Source organism: Balaenoptera acutorostrata, chromosome 13 (genome assembly GCF_949987535.1).
Source record: "Balaenoptera acutorostrata chromosome 13, mBalAcu1.1, whole genome shotgun sequence".
Classification (NCBI taxonomy): Eukaryota; Metazoa; Chordata; class Mammalia; order Artiodactyla; family Balaenopteridae; genus Balaenoptera; species Balaenoptera acutorostrata.
Window position 1 is genome coordinate 62,799,913 of NC_080076.1, and position 20,658 is coordinate 62,820,570.

General features: G+C 42.3%; 1 protein-coding gene across 5 annotated transcripts in view; it reads right to left on the reverse strand.

Annotated features, from left to right (window-relative positions):
• The window catches only part of PPP4R1 (protein phosphatase 4 regulatory subunit 1), a 71,492-nt gene that overhangs the window by 18,900 nt on the left and 31,934 nt on the right, over positions 1-20,658 (reverse strand). For all 5 annotated transcript variants that reach the window (XM_057526272.1, XM_057526270.1, XM_057526271.1 and 2 more), the window contains 9 exons: positions 20,104-20,250; positions 17,437-17,544; positions 17,246-17,311; positions 16,182-16,340; positions 15,708-15,835; positions 8,556-9,067; positions 3,578-3,732; positions 2,134-2,229; positions 456-641 (listed from right to left, as the gene is read on the reverse strand). In XM_057526272.1, the coding sequence (XP_057382255.1) occupies positions 456-641; positions 2,134-2,229; positions 3,578-3,732; positions 8,556-9,067; positions 15,708-15,835; positions 16,182-16,340; positions 17,246-17,311; positions 17,437-17,544; positions 20,104-20,250 (1,557 nt within the window). The remainder of the gene's footprint in view (positions 1-455; positions 642-2,133; positions 2,230-3,577; positions 3,733-8,555; positions 9,068-15,707; positions 15,836-16,181; positions 16,341-17,245; positions 17,312-17,436; positions 17,545-20,103; positions 20,251-20,658) is intronic.

Here is a 20,658-nt window from a genome sequence, read left to right on the forward strand (position 1 = left end):
CAAAAAGCCACAAACGACCGGGGGTCAATGTTTCCCATTTCTTGTTTCTCAAATGGGTGGTGGTGGTGAGCACACGTGTGCACAAACAGGCACGCACACACCCATCAACCTTCTCCCACCCACACTGTGCTGCCCTCCGGGCCCAGACCTCGGCAGCGCCAACACAACTGCAGTTCTGCGAAGGTTGAAAAATATCAGGGAGGAAGCATTTATAACACTGTTTCTGGGGTAAAATGAAACCCTATGTTCTCAAGAATCAATCTGCACGTGAACTTTAGACAACAGCACCTTTGAGTTAGGAACCTCAGCAGGTCAAACGGGAAGCTAACTCTAGCACTTCAGACAAAAAAAGAAGGCAGGCTGCTCAGGTGGAGGGAGGAGCCTGGACCCACGGGGGAGCGCTTGTCACCGGCAAGCTCTCTGCACGCGAGGGAACGTGGACAGGGCCCCCACACCTGCATGTCGGAGGCCAGCGTCTCGTAGGTCTCGCGCAGGCAGTGCCAGTTCTGCCGGCCCAGCGTCAGTGCCACGCCCGGCAGGCTGTAGGCGCAGTGCTTGGCGATCTCGGTGTCCACTGTCTGCGCCCGGGAGGGGTCGGTCATGGAGAGATACTGATCCAGCAGGGCCTGGGGCACAACGTCCTAACCAAGAGAGAGTGCAGACTTTGTAAATTAGGCACACTTGCACCTCATATAGTAGAGAAAAACCAATCTCCAAGTTTCAGGTTTCCAACAACTGAAAAGAGATAAGAAAACATGCCAAGAGAGATACATGTATAAATGAATAAAAGCAGCTTCAAGGAGGAAAACAACAAACAAGATCTTAAAACAGAAAACAGCTTAGAGGATGATGAGAGCTGCTTACTAAATTTAAGAGATACATTAAAAATAAGATCAGCACCTTTCAGTGTTGGCAGAGATTGCAGAGTCTGGGGTAACCTACTGAATGAGGCTAAGCTAGCGGATGAGGCTAAGCAGGCCCTCTTCTGCACAGTCACCAACAAGGATCTTAAAACGACAACAAAAACCGCCTTTAGATGGAAATTTAGCAATTATCTATAGAAACTTAAAGTGTACATACCTCTAACCACTTGTATAAATGCGAGGACAAGAAGAATATCTCTACGATCTTGCTTATGTATGTGAAATATAGCTTTGGAAGGAGCTACAAAATAAAGGTAAAACTGGCTGCTTTGGGGGAAAAGCAAAGTGGGTGCTGGAGGAGAAAAGCTGAGAAGGAAGCTGAATTCTGAACTTTGTAAACATATTATCTATTTTTAAAAAATAAATTAAAATGGAAATTCATTAAAGGAATGAGACAATCTGTATGCACTGGCTTGAAAAAGCATGTTTTAAAACACTATGAATACCAACTCCATTTTTAAGAAATATAACAAACAGAAATAAAGGACACACTCCCTTTGATCTAGGCAATCTACTTATAATAATGCACAGACAGTTCCAGAAGCAAAGCACAGGCATGATCACAATGAACGTGGCTTTACTTGTAATATCACAGCACACCTACACCTGAACGCCCATCCCAGCCCTGCTCACGCAGGGCCACGTGGGTGCTGTGCTGGGGGTGGGGGGGAGTCTGTGCTCCTGTGCAAAGAGCTCCAAGACACGACTCTTTAAAAAAGAAAAAAGAAAGGCAGGTATCACCACATTCCAACGACCCCACATGTAAAGCCTCCGATTCGAGTCACCCTGCCAGCCGACAGCACTTTACAGCGGCTCTGGGCCGTACTTCCACGTTCTCCTCTCTGAAGTCAAGCTCTACCTTACAATCCTTGGCAACTCAGGCATGAAGACCCAGGCCTGACGGCCTGGCTCTATCTGTCTTTGAAAGACAAAGGTGCACGCCGACGCGCTGGCGCGTCCGCCTAGGCGCGCTGAGGAAATACAAGAGGACCCACGGTCGCGGTCACCCTGGAGGGGAAGGGGTCACGGGTGTGAAAAGAGAAAGATTTCTGCTTATATTTTACTCGACTGCTTGAATTTTCTTATCAGAAGTATGATATATTAGCCCTCATTTTCAAAACATTATCAGAAGGGCCAAATTTGGTGAGAAATGGGTTTAAAAGTGGACTTAACAACACCCACACGAAGTAAAGAGTTTTTGGTCACCTACCTGCACTTTAGCTCTCCTTTCCTCATCGGGGCTAAAACCGCCACTGGTGCCCGAGTCTGAATCATCATGAATATAGCGAAGGGCGGACTCCATATTCTGTCGGGAGAGAACAGTCACTTAAAGACCTGTCCTGTCTGTGAGTTCCCTTCACTTAAACTATCTTACTAAGTTACTCACCTTTCAGGGCCACCAAAAGATAAGAATACGTACAAATTCTTCATGCTTTTAAACGTTTATAAACAGACCTAAGACCTCATAAGAATTCCCCTGCCTTAAATCAAACTTTGAGAATAGGTTGCTAAATGTAGGAAAACAAATTCCAGAACAAATGTAATTAAAAAGTAAATTTAGAAGTAATTTTGAAAAGGTCCCAATATCTAAAATTAGCTATCAATAAAACAGTATTTAGAGGGTGCTTCAGGCAACTGTTGTATGGTATGTCATACACAGTTTTTCTTCTACTATTTCTATTCCTGGCTATTTCTAATTTCACAAATATATTGGGCTGGCCAAAAAGTTCATTCGGGTTTGTCATGCGATGTTACAGGAAAACCCGAACCAACTTTCTGGCCGACCCAATACTTTTTTAACAGCCCCCGCCAACCCCAAAATGAAAACAAAACACCTTCTAAAACTCAGATAAAGTACTGAAATCTCCGATGATGTTAAGTGGTCAGGGTTTCATTCTGAAGCCCTGGTTTTACGCAAGATTTCTAAGTATACCGGTGTCATCCAACAGAAAACCAGCCAGGAATCCACCGGGGCCCTGGGACCCCCGTGCCCCCATGCGTATGAGGCCCCCCTCCCTGAGCTCAGCATCCAGGCCGCTCTGCCCCGAGACCACCTGCCTCTGGCCACCAGCATGTGTTCCTTCTCCCGCCGACACACACAAGGGATGAGAACTACGGACACCGCGTGGTGCTGGCTTGGTGGGGGGTCGGGGGGTTCGGGGAGGACGGTGCAGGACACGGGCAGGCGGGCTGGTCACAGTACCCACCCGCACACTCCAGGGTCCAGATAATCCCGCAACGCGGCCTCAAGTCCCGATCTTCCGCTCAGAATACTGCGCTGCTCGCTGCAGTGAAATGGTCCCATCAGAAACAAAGCACCCCTCCAAAAAGAAAAGGGAAGAGTTAATTACTCTTGATAAAGGGCTTTGTCTCCAGTAAGATTATTTCACTGCAGTGAGCCACACCCACACTGAAGCTGCGGAGTGGTCATGTAGACAGTCCCGGGGCTGACTATTAACTCCAAGCTCTGGACATGACACTCATGTCACAGAGACAGGACGTGGTGACGATGACTTTTACTTTATGCAGAAGGGAGACGGAGAAAGCCAGCGACAGACAGGACATGGTAACTGGGCCGTGACAAGCACCACGGCTGCCCCGCGAACGGCTCCGGGTCCACCCGGCTCACTGTGCACGCCCTGCGGAGCCCTCACCTCGACGGCCTCGCTCGTCAAAGGCCCGGAGGTGCCGTGGTCAAGTCTGCAGCCAGGGAGCTCATCCTGCGGGGCCCTCCGGGCGGCCTCGCTGACCTCGTCGCAGGCGTCCAGGCTGGAGGCGCGCAGGGCGGCGGCCAGCACGTCCACCTGCGCTGTGGGCGGAACGACAGGCCTGTGAGCGCGGGGCCGCGGGTGCCCGGGCTCTCCCTGCGCAGGGTTATGGGATCAATGAGACGCAGTGCTTTTGGGACACTGCCATCGAAAAGCTGGAAAAAACCTCTACTGTGGTCAATCATTAGTTCTCTGAGGGAAAAAGTAGAAAACTAATATGCTTTCATGAGATTAAAAATGTTTACCCACTACTGTACATTATTCTGCGTTAGTATGAAAAGAGAGATGCTATCTAGTCAAATTCAGGGTCAGTGAACTATGTTTCGGGAACGCATGAGCGGGACTGGCGAGGCTTACTTACTAAGCTATCTTAGCAGGAGAGCAGTCACACAGACCCTGCCAACATAAAACAATGGCAATTACAAAGATTTCTGTGGCAGTTACATTTAAACATCTCATATCTCATTCCGGTTTATTTTACTTTTCTCTAATTCTTTTTGAAAGTGAAATTAGTGACTTGTCCCAAACACAGGGATCCCAAACAAGCACTGTCTCGCTTGCAGGAAACCAAAATGACAGATAACCAAGCAGCAGCCCTGAAGTCTGGCAAATGGCACTGTCTACGTTTTGAGTTACATCTTCTTTATAAAAGTCATTCAAAGTGAAGATAAAGCATTCTTCCTTCCCCCCGAAATAAATGAGGAATTTAGCAAAAAGAAATTGTTTAGCATTACTTCAAGTAACAATCCACCTGGATGCTCAAAATATAGGAATTTATAAAGTTTACCTGCAGATTTATTTAGTACAAAGATTAGAAAGTGTGTTCCCACTCTATTTAAAGATTATTAAAAAGCAATCAGCATTTTATTAAGATCACCTATTACTATGCTATAGCATTTATAAAATTCTAGTTAAGTATACAAGGTACCCAGCAAGAGAGACACAAGAAACATACAGGATGATGACCTAACTGAATAGATTAAACTGAAGGTGTCTAATCATGAAAAGTTACTCACAGAAAGCATCCTCATTCTTTTGGGAATTTCAGCTGCAATTTGTACTAATCCTTTACTCACTTCAGCTCCCCTTTTAGAATCCTCCAAGTTTCCACAATGAAATCACAACAGAACGAAAGGAGGCCAACGGGCCGGAACATGCTTTCTGCCCCCGCAGATGCAGGCGGGGGGTGTGAGGGTGGGCTCCCTCATGCATGGTGACCCGTTCCTGGGAAGCCTTTCACGGAACATGCCTCGCACAGGCCACCAGCCCAAGCAAACGACAGCCTACTCCTCGTCTATGTTACTCTCTACCTTTAGGTTTGTATGTTCGCAAAAGTTTCAGTGAGTTACACTGAGGTTACCTCCTTCAAAAGACTGGTACAAAGGTCACGAGGACGACCTCATGCCGACTCACGGGGAGCCCGCGGCCCCGGAGAACCCAGGCTTGCCTGAGACTCAGCGGATGGCTCACCACGGCCAGCGGAAGGAAACTGAAGCACAGGCCTTCGCCACGTCTGCGTTTTCCTCACCATGCGGGCGGAAACCCCAGGATCAGAGCCCACGCGGCCCCTGGTGACTCGCGCTCAGAATCGGGGACAGCCTGGAACCTGGAATTTCCTGCCCCCCCCTGAAGCGCTGGTCTGGCTGAGCTCACCCTTTCCATCTCTGACTCTCGCACACCGTCCTGGAGGTTAGTCACAAGTTCCTAACAATTTCTTGCTTACAATCAATAAACAATATGATTTTTCGGACCACAACTGCCCAGTGGACCCAGTTATTCCACCGGCCCTAACGAAACTGGAGACAGCTCTGCACTTGCTGGCCTGGCCAGCTCCCCTCTGCAGTCTGTGAACTGGCCACAGCCAATCAAACCGGCACCGGTCACTATTCAGCCGTGGCTCAATCCTGAATCAGCCTGGTGATGCCACACGCCAGGGAGTTTGGAAAAGGGGCTCTCTTACACCTTCTTCCCATTTTACTACCTCCCTTTCTGTCCTTCCACGTAAGATCTACTTCTGTTCCACAGCTGAGAAAGGGCTTTCTTTTTCTGACAGGAACATCTCATTCTAGTTCCCGGAAACACTTAAGTTTTTTGATTAGAGACCCACAAAGAAAAAAAAAATTAATCTATCAATGCTTCAAAGAAGGTAAGAGTTAAACTGGTAAGACTGTGAAGCAAAGGCTGCCTCAGAGGAAAAAAATCCCAACTCTTGCTCTTGTTCCCCATGACATTCCCACCAAACAGCATGGAAAAGAACAAGGGACCCAGTGGCCCATGAAAGCAGAAACTCGACTCTGAGGGTCCACCTCGCCCTGACGTTCCCCCGCCCCCAGTCAAGAATACACACATGCAACAGAACTAGTTGAGTCCCTGGCCAGAACTTAGTTTCCAATTGGGGTTAATTCTGCCTTTCAAAAAGGTAGACCTTCTCTGACAGACTGCCCACAACCGCAGATTAGAAAAGAAAAAGCACCCACAGTTAAGGTACACCCTTTAAAAACCCAAAACACCTTCTAATAGTATGAAAAGTCAGAAATAGTTACTACAGTTAAAACGGGTTCAATATGCCCTCAGATGCTCAGGAATTCTGCAGCCGAAGCCCTCCCGCCCCCAACCCTGCCCACGGAGGTTTTGCTGCAGAACATCTGACACACGAAGTGTGTCACCCTCTGTGCTCTCTGAGGCTGGGATTTCTGGCTGGTCTGCTGCTGGTATATATTCACTGCCTGGAACAGTAGCTGGCACATAATAGGTGCTCGATAAGTGACGCTGGATGAATCAGTCAATCAATGAATATGTTAAGAAAGTATCAACATTATGGACAGAAAGAACAACATGACAAATTTAAATTGTAACAGGTGTAGGAGCTGAATTAGAAAGAGAACTGATTAAATCATAATATAGTATTACTACTAAAATCTCAATTGCAGCCTGTAAATTTTAAGTCAAACAGTGTTAGTCACCTTCTGAAACACAAAGTCATATCCTGACACTCATATGTGTCCATGTAGGGTTTTTAAAAAAGCAAACTATACATATTACTTTGAGCTTATTTGTTAAAAAAAAAAAAGAATTTAAAGTAGCTTATTCAATATTTCCGTTAATATTTAGTAGGTGTCCACCACGTGTCAGAGAACTGACTAGCAGGTGTGTACAGGGAGAGCTCCCAGAACGGGCCAAAGGCCAGTTAGGAATCTTTTTTCCATAAAGGTAAGGAGCGTACAAAAAACAAAACACGAGAGTTACTGAAGTTTGATCAACTGAATAAAACTTAAGTTGACAAATGATAATAAAATTTATTTCAACAAAAAGCAGAAACCTGTAAAGACAACATTTATCAAGAGCTGACCACCCCAAGATGTGCACATCTGAGGTGTAATTCTGTCTCCATCCTCCTCATCTGGGGTGGAAGGGAGGGGGCAAAGGCAAGATTCTGATGAAGATTCTAATTTGTCAAACAAAACCAAACCTCAGTATTTGCTACGTCACCAGGTTGTCATAAAATGCAGAATTCTGGGCTCAAGGGGGTAAAAATCAAGGGCAGGAGGCACAATTGAGGAACTCGCGAGAGCAGTAAAGCTGTGAGGTTTTCAGGGAAAATAATCCACCACGAGGGATAGAAAATAGGACATTCTATGGAAAACACTCACAAGGAGGAGGAATGAACTACTGGTCCACGAAGAGCGAGGATAAATTGCAGACACAGACTCAGAGGCTCACGGCGCCCGATACTATTCACAGCATTCTGGAAAAGGCGACTGTCTGCCAGTTAAATTAAAGTAACTTTCAACCATCAAGGATATGAATTTGCCTTTAATCAAACAAATCATTTAGTTTTTCTCCAAGTATAAAATTACCATAGGAAATCTTTAAAAATCATGATAACGTTAAAGCCAAATAAAGATAACTGCTAATATCACCTCCACGGATGAAATTTTCCAAGTTTAAACACAACAAGGTTTTGTGTGTTTTAGAAGGACACTGAAGGTTTCGCTTTGTCTGCTTTAAAAATAGGTGTTTTGCTAACAGTGAGCAAACTGACAGTTTAGAAATTTTAGCTTCTAGAATGAACAAGAAAAAAAAAAACCCACAAAGTGATAAAGGATCTGAAGACTTGCAGTTTGGGGATTTTTCAAAATTGTTTTTTGTTTTATGGTAACATTTCAGATGTCACTGGTTAGCGTCATCAGTAGGAGCTCTGATGTCGCTGGCATCAGGTTCCTGGCCTCAGACCGTAAACCACCCCCTGGCCCCAGCAGGCAGAGTGGGGTGGCCTGGGACCTCATTCCCACACTCCTATTCCACTGAGTGAGAGCAACTTGTTATTTTTACACACAACAACCTTCAAGGCTGCCGTTCACAATGGCAGAATCTAGGCGACACACATGTAACCCAATGGAACAAGGTCCAAACTGAGAAACAAAGACACCAGCAGGACCCTCGCAAACGCCCACAGCTCTTAAGACACCACGTTCCATAGGAAGATACGTATCTTTGTCCACTGCTAACAGACTACAGCCTTTCCGTAAAACACAGCACTGCATCTGCTGTTTATAAAAAGGTTAATGAGATCCAGAGCAGAAGAGTTAAGGCAGGACTCTAGGGTTAAAATTGTAAAAACAGTGAGTGAGTGTGAACAAGTCAGAGAGCGATTTGTGAACCAACACATCTGTACCTGCTACGCTGAGGAACACAGTGACGGGCTCAGCTGGAATTTATTTCCTGAAATTCAGACTAATCACATTTATCCAGACAAGAATACATGATGACAATGGTCAAAATAGATTTTTAAAAGGCAATTTTTCTGGGGGAAAAAAGTCAGAAAGTAACATTTTTTCTCAGAATAAAGAACTGACTCCCGTACCTTTCACGTCGGGATCGTCAATGTGCGGCTCCAGGTTTTCTATCATCTCTTCCAGTTCCTGTCTGGTGGCCACGGTGATGTTTGCAGAAGCCGGGGAGGTGGCTTCAGGCATTCCCTCCAGCCCCTCGGGGACGAGTTTGTTCCCAGGGCCCTGCTCCAGCTCCACATCTAGATCTATTTCGGGAAGAGGAGTCCTCCAGAAGTGGAAGGAGTTGTACAACTCCTGATCTAGGGGAGCTGAGTCCTGTGCACTGGAGCCCACCTCCAACCGAGAGGCAGACCTGCAGGTGCCGGGCTTTTTATCATCCTCATTACTAGCTGCCTCCTGATGAGGCTCTGAGGACAAAGGACAAGGTAACGAGCTGTCCCCTGGAGGCTTCCTAGGGCTTTCAGTACCGATGTCCGGGTCCGGCGCACCTTCCAGTTTGACACTGGAATTACTAACAGTGGGGTCTGCAGGAACATCCTCTGGCCTGATCTGTGCATCCTCTGGGACTTCTTCATCTCTGGTCCTTTTATTGTTTTATTTGGGAAAAAGAAAGTGAAAGTATAAAAATAATTACTGAAAAAAAAAACAATGAAAGATACTACATAAAGCATTTAGACAAGTATTAAAAATTACAAATTATCCATACAAATTCAGTAGTTTATGTATATTACTGATAATGCTTCTTTTTCCATCAGTTGTTCTGTGCTCAGAGATGTAAATATCTGTTAAGTCTAGATATTAAAGTATTACGTAATAGTTGGAGGAGATAACATTTAAGAACCCCGGGATTCTATAATACCATGCTAATTTCAATAATAAAAAAACTAAAAAGAAATAGTAGGAAGATAAATTCTCACAATGCATTTTAAGCTAAATACATCATAAAAATTATCTGATTTTTAGGATTATAGTATTGCCACTGTGCTCCAATGACATATGGAAAAGCTGAGAATTAAAACCTCCTTGTTTACACAGAAAAGAAAAAAAAAACCCTCTACACAGCATTAGAAAAGATCCTTATTTACTATCTTGCAAAATATATTAAAGTCCACTTAAGTGTAAATAATTTCTATTCCTTCCACACTTTCAGTTCTACTCCCAAAAGTTTTTCCCCCTGCAGCCATGACTTAATTGACAGAGAGGTGGTACAAGCCCTGGGGCCACAGCCCACGGGCCACCGCCATCCACCACCTACGCTGAGGCTCTACGGCAAGTTTTAAAGTTCACCCTCAGAGTTTATCTGACTCAATTACCCTTAACAAACGGGTGCTGAGTACCTACTAGGAGCCAGGGAGCGACACCGGTGGTGAGGGTTCCTACGTGAATGAGAGGCAGCTGCTGCTCCTGAGATTAGCATCAGAGGCAAACGCTTCTGGGGGCGGGGGCAGAGGCGCCAGCTGCAACGAAAGGCTTTCCAGGGAATGACAGGAGCCGTGGGTGGAGCAACCAACACGTGCTTAGGAGGCTAAGGGAAAACCGCACTCAGACAGCATATGCAAAGGCAGGAGTGACAGGAGAGGTGCCACACCTTCAGAAAACGGGATGAGTTTACGATGGCTCAGAGAGGGAACCGATGGAAAAGTCGGCGGAGCCACTGCACCTCCGGAACGTACCCTAGGGTACAGGAGACAAGGCAGGGGTGAAGAGAGTTACATTTTGAGATGCGTTCTTTCAGAAAGGCCACCCAGAAGCAGGACAAGAGGTGCGCCCGGCGGCAGGGAGTGCAGCGGAGCAGGTGAGGAGTGGCAGGGATGCCCTCTGAACAGGGCGGTGTGTCGGGGCTACAGAAGATGGAAACACACTCAAATGACGCCAACGCCAACATGACTGCTCACTTCCCGCTCGCGGGGCATGAGAAGCAAAGGGAGAAACCTGTGAAGATTTCCAGATTTCTGGCCTGAGCGACTGAACAGGTGCTGGTGGCACCGACTGCAAGTGAAAAACACCAGGGCAGTTTGAGGAGGGGGTTTCAGTCTGGATGGGCTGAGTCGGGATCTACATAGAATTCCAGGTGGTGACGTCGCCGGGAAACTGGTCAGAGCCCAGACAGACTGGAGGGCGCCCCAGAAGGACTGGCCTGCATATGTGTCACGACAGTCGTGCAGAGTGACAAAGAGCACGGCATTCCTCCTGTACAAGAGGATGCTTCCGACGAGCATTCTTCAGGCTCAGAGACAAAGGCCAGAAGAGACGAAGAACTGAAGACACAGGAGACTGATGGAATCACTGATAAAGCAACGTCTTTCTGAGAAGGAAGACTAGGGGCTCGAGAACACAGGTGGACAGATTAAACAGGTGAAGAGACAGCTCTTTCTAAGAAACATGAAAGGGAAGTGAGGATGGATAAGTAGGTAAATTTGTCAGGTGAGGGTGGGGTGCTCCCTTGAAACATGGGCCCTTAAATATACGCAGTGAAAGACATTAAACAGGAGGCTCACCCGGCCTGTGCCCTGGAAGGTGATGTCACCACCGACGTGACACCCCAGTTACAGAGCCACCGTATGTGCTCTCGGGAGATCACCAACTTCCTGGATCGCACTTTATCTCACAGTAATGTTCACACTGTTTTCAGAAACGAATTTTTTTAAAAACACGTGATTATTTAAAAAGTATTTTTTTTAGATACAGATAAAAATATTTAATACCTCATCTGAAAACATACCACACAGTGACAGCATTTAAAATTCTGTTGTTCCTCCACCATTCTTATGATCATAAAATACATAACATGCACACATACACTGCGAGAACGCAAGTCTCACCAGCACTGGCGCTGCAGATCCCACGTTTACTCCTTAGTCATAACATGAGGGGCTGGCCTCGATGTCTGCAGCATCCCTTCCCTCTCCAAAACAGTCCGGAAGCAAGTGCTCTTATGCAAGATAAGTGTCTTCTATATGTGTATGAATTACATGGTATTTTCCAATCATGCCTTTATTAAAGATATTTTTTCTTTTGTTTTAAAAAACGAGTGGGATAACGGGTAAAATTTGAATAAAATCTCTAGATGACAGTATTGTATCTATGTTACTTTCGGTAATTAGAGTGTGGTTATGTATTAGTATCTGTGTTTTGAGGAGTGAAATATTTAAGAAAGGTAAAAAGAATATCATGTCTAAAACATCTCAAAGAATTCAGAAAAAAAAGAATAATAAAGCAAGTATGGTAAAATGTTAACATTTGGAGAATCTGGAAGAAGTGTTTATGGGATTCTTTGGCTATTTTTACAGTTTTTCTGATATCATGCAAACTGAATTTTAAAAATTATAGTAGGGACTTCCCTGGTGGCACAGTGGTTAAGAGTCTGCCTGCCAATGCAGGGGACACGGGTTCGACCCCTGGTCCAGGAAGATCCCACATGCCGCGGAGCAACTAAGCCCATGCACCTCAACTACTGAGCCTGCGCTCTCGAGCCCGCGAGCCACAACTACTGAAGCCCGCGCGCCTAGAGCCCGTGCTCCGCATCAAGAGAAGCCACCGCAATGGGAAGCCCGTGCACCGCAACAAAGAGTAGCCCCGGCTCGCCCCAACTAGAGAAAGCCCGCGCACAGCAACAAAGACCCAACGCAGCCAAAAATAAATAAATAAATAAATAAAATTTTTTAAAATAAAAAAAAATAAAAATTATAGTAACAGGACATTGTTTGGTGGTGGTGGGGAGCAAATGGCTGAAACTTAAGACTTCACTTGTTATCTGATGAATTTAAGAAACTTCCACTTAAAATTCACAAAAAGAAACCAATTAAAAGGCCATTTAGTATGGAAAACTATTCCAAGGGCCTGAAGTTCCTGGATCACTATCTCATCTTAGCATTAAAATTAAATTTTAATATTCTCAGCAGGAAAAACAAAGAATCACTGGCCAAGTCATTCTATTTGCCTTATGAAAAATTACTAGTTTGTCCCACCTTCAAACTCCTCGTATGTTTTTAAAGAGACAAAAACATTTTCCCTCATATGAAATTCTGGGAAGTATTAAATTCTGTACGAATAAACCGTCTGCTTCAAAATAAACCGTCAAAAATATAAATTCTCTAAATACATTTTTTTCCTGGAGCTGGGTAACAGTCAGTGCACAATCAAGCTGCTAAATGCCAGAATTCTGACATTCCTAACGGTCAGTCTGGCAAACGCTATCATACAAGCAAACGCTATTTTGAGGCGAACTGAGGAGACTGAGGGCTCGCATAAGGAGCGGAGTAGCCCAGCTCCTCACAGGTGTAGGGAACAAGTGCAGCAGAGGGTCAGCCAGAAACGCATCTCCAAGAGAACCTACGTCTCCTCGGTGCCTGCGTAAGCTGAGAGTTAGTATCTTCAGAGACCTGGTGACTCAAGACTGGGGCCTAGGAAAGTGCCCTGGGAACATCTGGTCCCAGAACACTGCATCCTGAGATGAGAGCAGACACAGCCTTCATGTGCTGTGACTTCATAATGGAGTCTCAACATCAGTGAAATACTTCCAGATTTGTACCAGTAACAATTTTACTCACACATAGTTAGCTTTAAGCTAAACTGAGAAAAACTAGCAAAAGCAGTTCAGTTACTTAAGGCTCTTGAGATAAAATCTATTATTTTCTAACAATAACTCATTCGACATTTATCACGTGCCGAGCATGTGCCAGGCCTGGTGAAGATGTCAGAATACACAAAGATAAAAACCAGGCTGCTACGCGGGGGGACCGGCAGTCCACTGGATGAATGTGTGCAAAGTACACGACCAAGAGATATGACTAAAATTAGTGCTCGTGCACCAGTGCTATGAACAGCCAGGATGCAAAAGCTCTGAATTTCCTCCAAGATTCTTGGAGGTAGTCTGTCCAGACATTCTCTCTGTTAAATGAGGTGTGGATGAAACAGGATGGCGTCCCAGACACAAAGAGGGAGAACCCAAAGAAGGCAGTGTATTCGGAGAGTGGTGTAATAGCTGGTTTAACTAAACAGAAAAGAGGTTGCTCATTTCACATAACTTGTAAGTGCAAATCTGAATGCTTAACTCTGCTTCTGGAAGCACAGCTTTTATTAACACCTTCAAAGAAGTATGAACAGCCTGATCAAGGGTGAGTGAGAGATAAACCTGGTATTTTATAAAGTCAGAGGTTTATAATCAATAAATGCTTCAAAGAGTATTAAGTGATATTAAATGTTTCCAGGAGCAGATGAAACACTACAAAAGAAATAAACAGTAGCGGAAATATACTGCCAAAAACTTGCTTATTTTGTGAGATATTCGTTTGAGAAATCTGAATTCTAGGAAACTTAGGGGACCTCGAGAACGGGAACCAAGTCCTGTACATCTGTCTACAGTCGCTGGTTCATAGTAGGTGCTCAATTAATTTTTGCATAATCAACCAGTCAACCTTAAATAACAAAACTGGATTTAAGACAGCTCAAAACAAAAGCCAGTGCAGTATTTAAGAGAGGGCAAATCAGCTAATGGCTCTGAGATAATAATACCTAGGACTACACAACAGCTTTTACAATATTTAACAGAACTCCTTTCTCAGCCAGCAACTGTCTCCTCCCTCCCTTACATCATTAACACAATTCAATAAAGCCTAATAGTATAGTGAAAATCCAATGCTACAAAGAGTATTGACTTGACACTAAGACAGACCTCATTACAATGGAAGAGGAGTTAAGGTTTGTAGCTAAAAGATAACTAACTGCCTTTAAATAGCTCTTCCAATAATGTCCTATACCGGCAGTTAGCAAAACTACCAGCCATGGTAGCCACGCCAACTGTCTCTGTCAATAAAGTTTTACTGGAACACAGCTGAGCCCATGCATCATGGACAGTCTACGGCTGCTCCCACACTGCAGGAGTTCTGACGGAGATCGAATATATTTACTGTGTGGTCTTTTACAGGAAGTTTGCTGACCCCATCCTAATAATTCTCTGTAAATTTATATTTTCACTTCCTAGACTCTCTCCAGATACAAAAATAAAAGCTATGCAATAGTCTTCGTACAATTAGTACCATTAGTGAAAAGGTCGCTGACTTTAAAACTGAAGAGCAGGTAACACCCCTCCCCCACACCTCATCACTCTGTCACACTCCCTGCAGCAGCTGTTTTCAAAAGAACTGACAGACTTCCCTTGCTAGGAAGACAGGTTTAGAATGATTTTTCTTCCTTTACAAAAAACAGTACCTCAGGTTTGTTTGGCTACTCAGCAGGACAGTAGGAGAACGGGCAAAAAGGTAAAACAAGGCAGCAGAGAAGAAAGGAAGAATTGCCAAATCAAAACACCAAGAAAGCAAATATCACAGTATCAAGACCTACAGAAGAAAATGTCCATTAGCATCATGACAAGGGAGGACAAGGCACTCTGGTAACTCAGGCATTACAGGCAGGGCTGTTACAGAAACAGGCACTAACTGAGCTCAAGTGCACACCTGTCAAAGTCTGTGTGTATTTCCCATGCACTAACTTAGGTCTGAACCATTTTTCCCCTAAGGATATATTACAATAAATTTTAAAAACTAAAACTCAATTAAAATTTTTTAATGCAAAAAAAATTAAAAATAAAAATCAGAGATGTCCTCTTTTAGCTTTATTTGAAAATCTGGTTGCCTTATTAAATGCTCTTAAAAGTTGATATTCTAGTTAGTAAGTGCACTAATTTGGTGCTAATCATTAAAATACTTTCCCCCTCAATTGAGAGATTACAATCATTATTCTGTAGACAGAGAATCCAAGATCCACAATAAAATTAACTGACTAAAAAGGAAAATAATAGTAAGAAACTGACTATATAGGTAACGCATATTCCTAAATTAGGTTTTACTCCTTATAAAACCAAACCCTTTAAATTGTATAACCATTACTTTGTATATCCTAAATGTTAACAGATGGTTTACTAGGTAAATTATTTATTAAATAAACTTATACAAAAATTATTATCAAATCTATCACTACAGCTTTCTATATGCCTAGCACCAAGCTAACTGTGTTACGTGTACCTTCATCTTCTCATTTAAATATGTAATTAACCAGAGATGTTTAACAAATGTATTTAAGATAAAACTCTATTAAAATATTTACCTATTTTTGTAATCAAGAGAAATAGTAAACTCTCCAAAAAGAACATTATAAAAATAGTGAGAATGAAAAAAATGCTCACAAGCAGTAAAACTGGAAAGCAAAGTTTAAAAAAATCATACCTATTTTTGTCTTCTACTGATGTATCTTCTGAACTTTTGTTTTCTTCTTTAAAATACTGGCCTGAGCTAGATGGATTAGCAAAAGTAGATATGAAAGGTCCCAGAGACTGAAAAGCTGCTTGCCGAACCTAAGAAGAATAAAAGGACAGGAATAAAACGTAAATCCTTCTTCAGCTAGGATTTACAGTTCCCCATCAATTATTTTCTCCTTTTTACTTTTAAATTTTTTATCTTGGCTTGAATATTTAAACCATGAGAATGTGAATATGAGACCCTATAAAACATTTGCATGGAACAGAAATTTCATCCAGTTAAAAAAAAAAAAAAGTTAATATAGCAGTCTATTGTCTACTCCTAAAAGTATTAGCAATAATATACCTTAAATGACAAATTTTTTCTTAAATTATGAAATCAAAATCACGTCTTCTGTAAAATGCATTCTTTTATAAAAATGATAATTAAACAAAACCTTACCCAACGTGAAGGATCACTGATCAAATTAATAAATAGTGCTGATAATTTAGTCCGTCGAATTTCTTGACATGTTGCACAAGAAACCGCCATGAAGCACTCAGCGCAGGCCTTGCGGACTCCCCACACGTTATCGGAACAAAGCTGGAAAAACCTGGGCAGCTGTGCGAGGAGGATGGTGTTTCGTTAGGCAGACACACAGCAGGCTTCAGGAGTTACTTTTATCTCATTGTCTGCTTTCACAGCATTTAAAACATTAGATCTTCTTAATGAAATTTAGAAGACCCATTTAATATTAATACTTAGCAGTTTTAAATAAATCACACCCAATTCATTCCACTACTGACTATGGAAAATCAAAAACGCTCCCAACACATACAGCTTAAATGTTATCCAAGAGCTTGTACTTAAAGTTAATTATTCTGCATAACAGATGGTTTCAGAAACTCTTCAAGTACATTAACTTGTACATTAAGCATTTTTATCCCAGGAACTAGCCATTTAAAAATCACCTGCTGTAAATTTAATTTGTCACTAAAATACTTGAGGGTTGCAATAAAATTAAAGATTCATTTGAATAAATAAGAATTGATTTTATAGAAATGGGAGTTAAAAAGGGATCAATGGTTCGTAAACACATCTGCATTTTTAACAAACTCTCCTTAACAAAACACAATTCAAGTGCCCAGATTACAGAAATTTAAACTCTTAAAGTTATATTCTTTCTGGTTTACATCCATGGAATTGTATTAGGTTGGTCAAAAAGTTCATTCAGGTTTTTCTGCAATATTACAGAAAACCCGAACGAACTTTTTGGCCAAGCCAATATTAATACACTTTGGGGGTAGGTAACTGTATGTATTTCAAACTTTACGTGCTACTTTGTCATGCACTGCTTTCTCCTTAGTTGTTTTTTTTTTTTTTTTTTTTTTTTGCCGCACTGCTCTGCATGCGGAACTTCCCTGACCAAGGATCAAACCCGCGCCCCCGGCAATGGAAGCGTGGAGTCTTAACCACTGGACCACCAGGCGAGTCCAGTCTCCTCAGTTAATTTCTGCAATACTTACCAACATTTCCTCAGTAGCTTGCTGGCCAACTACGCTGCAAATATCTCCAAAATTGGCAGCACAGACCTGACAACAAAAGCATCACTGACATTTCAAAATATTACAGCGTTCTTTAAAAATAATCTTTTAAATTTCACAGATCAATATGGTAACCACTAGAACCATGTATTCTAAAACAACAACAAAAATACCTTTCGAACATGAAACATTCTGCAATCACAGCACATCTCACAAAACCTAGGGAGGATAAGACGCTCTGTGATGTCCTTCCCAACCATGGGAGCCATTTTGCACATTATCTAAAATAAATAAGAACAAAACCACGCTGAATATATCTTCAAACTAAGACTCTTCCAGTTTGCTAATTTATTAAAAATATATAATTTAAGTAAGTATAAAATGATGACATCATTATACTGCATACATCACAAAAAATTCATCTTATTTATCCAAGTTGAAGACAGAAAAACAGATGTTAACTACTACCATTAAAATCAACTGATAATTATTAAAGGTACAATAAACCCTGAGAAAATCCTAAAAATTGCATTTTTACCTATAGTTTCAATCTTATTAATCATTTTGCCTAATAAATTTAAAATTTAAAAAAAAAACCTACATTTTCCCGATAAGAGAATAAATGGTGAGTTTTCAGAAGATTATCCACAAGAAGGATCTGGATTTAGTGTACCTGCATTGCTAAGAAAGGACTATACAGAGGCAGTCCTCATCTTGCAAAGTACCGTTTTCTCAGAAACTCACGCGTGTGGGGACCACATCCTTACTCTGCAAAGCCTGGGTTCCAAGGGAGACAAGGACACAGATCTGATATGCACATGATTCAGATAACACAGTTTTGGGCAAAGTGAGGATGAACCGTTTGAAAACCAGCCCAATGCATTTAAATATCTGCCCCCGTGCAGTTAGAATATAAAGAAATCTGACTGTCGTCATTTATCTATTACATCTACTCCTGGCCCATGCAAATATGACAAGAAGCAAAGGCATCTGGTTGGAAAGAAAAGAAAACTCTATTCATAAATGCATGACTGTCTACAGACTAAATCCCAAGGAATCTACAAAGAAGCCATTGGAACAAATAAGTGAGTTGAGGAAGTTTGCAGGACATATGACAGAATAAAAAAAACCAGATGTACTTCTATAAATTAGCAACGAACTGAAAATGTTTAAAAACAGTATCATTCACAACAGTGCTAAAAAACATGAAATCTAACAAAACACACACATGCTCTGTCTACTGAAAACAACCAAACACTGGTGAGATGAAGGGAAGACCTACATAAATGGAGATCTGCCCGTGCGTTGTTGGGCTGGCACCATCCCTATCAGAGCCCTGGCCTCCTCAGAGTGGCAGGTGACACTGACATCCCCCAATCCCCAAAGCAGTGCTGTTTCTTGACTCCAGACTGCTTCTAGGCATCTCCAAGCCCGAGTTAATGATCCAAAGATACACAGTATCACTGATCTAGCATAATTAAATTTCTCAGAATGAATTATTCCCAAAACAGACAACTGGGAAGCGAGGGAATGCCAAACATAGCCAAGTTAACACAAACCAACTGTGAGAGAATCACAGGTTTCACACTAGCGCTGGATACAGCCTTTTATTATAATTATAATGTTTTACTACTCTTAAAACCCATCAAAAATTATAATAGAGCAAGTTAAACTCTGCTCAATATAAACCAACATTTCTGCCAAAACTGATTTCCTTTTTATTGAGAAGCTTGTGAAATTTAAAAAAAAAAATCAAGTTTTGGAACTTGACAGAGGTAGTGCTTTATACAACATTATGAATGTACTAAATGCTACTTAATTGTAAACTTTAAAATGGTTAATTTTATATTATGTGAATTTCACTTCAATAAAAATGGTATTACTGAAAAATATCTAAATTTATTAACTGATATCTGAGTATCTAAAAATAAAATAATGGAATTTCCAATGAAAGGAACTAGAGAGAAAATCTAATTCATCCTATGAATGATCCAGAAGCACTATAAAATTATTTTTAGTGTAATTTTTTTCATATCAACAAAAATGCAATTATATTAGGATTAAATAGCAAACTCTCACTATCCAAACAGATTTGAATAAATTTTCAGATGGATTTATCACTTTTCTATTCTATTATAAGAATTCTTACTTTCTGAACTGAGGAACCATAGATGTGAATTATAACAGATATTACTATATGTAATTCATACCCTATTTATGATGGCTCTCAAATAATCAAAATATTTGCCAACCACGTCCAAAAAACCAGAGAACTCACTATAATACTTGACTTTATTATGTACATAATGACTCAATCTGTGTATTTTCCTAATAATCATAATTTCTATCATATATTCCTTCCTGCGAAGACCATACCGTCAAGTACGGTAGCCAAGCAGCGTCCCTCTTTTTCCTGCTGTGCCTACACGGGGCCTAGAAAAGTGCTCAACGGCAATTCAAGGAGCTCAAATGTTTCTTCAATCAATACAGGGTTTTTAAAATTCCACTAGTTATTTTTGCCATCTTATTTTTCCATTTTGATAATGAATTTACAGCTAATTTATTATTTTCTTGCTGTGTATCTTGCTTTCTCAGAGCTCAGTGACAGAGCCATCGAATTCCCAAGTGCTTCTGCACAGCATGGGGCCCCCAGAAAAGACACCTTTTCCCTTGGAAACCTATGTCCCTTTCTAGCCCAGCATTACATTTCAAATGTAATGATTTGTGGGTACTCTGAGACCCAGTATGTGTCAACCCTACAACATGTAACGCAGCGTCATATTTAACAAGCGCCTCCTATCGGTCAAGCCAGTGACTAATTCTTGCTGAGCTCTACGTACAGCCACGGCTTCTGTCTTCACGTCGTCATTGCTGTCGGGGGCGGTCAGCTCTACGAGGACGGGGCACACTTTGGTCTCCACATCAAACCGCTCAATTAACTCCTGCTCCAGCAGGGCCAGCAAGGCCGCCTGACTCGTTTTCCTGACCTAGGAAAAAACAGACACGTAAACCAAGTACACACACAGTGTAACAAAACTTAACACTTGAATTTCACAAATCTGAGGTCTCCTCACCCAACCAGAAGGAGTTCACAACTGGCAAAACCTTGCCAATAAAAATCTATGGTTATTCTGCAAAGACAGAACTTGGTAGGCTGTGCTGTAACAGATAAAGTGGAACAGAAAGGCCATTCTTGGAAAAGAGGTCTCCAAGCGCCAACCTTTTTGAGGGCCGCCTGGGAGGGCAGCGGGTGAGCAGCAGCCACTAGGCGCTGTCTATTGCTGTGACCTCCCAGACTCTCCACAGCCTCATTTCGAAAAACAAAATAACAAAGTCAAAGAGGAAGGAACATCCCAATGAGACCACCCAGTAGGCCGCCGGAAGTGCCCCAGACT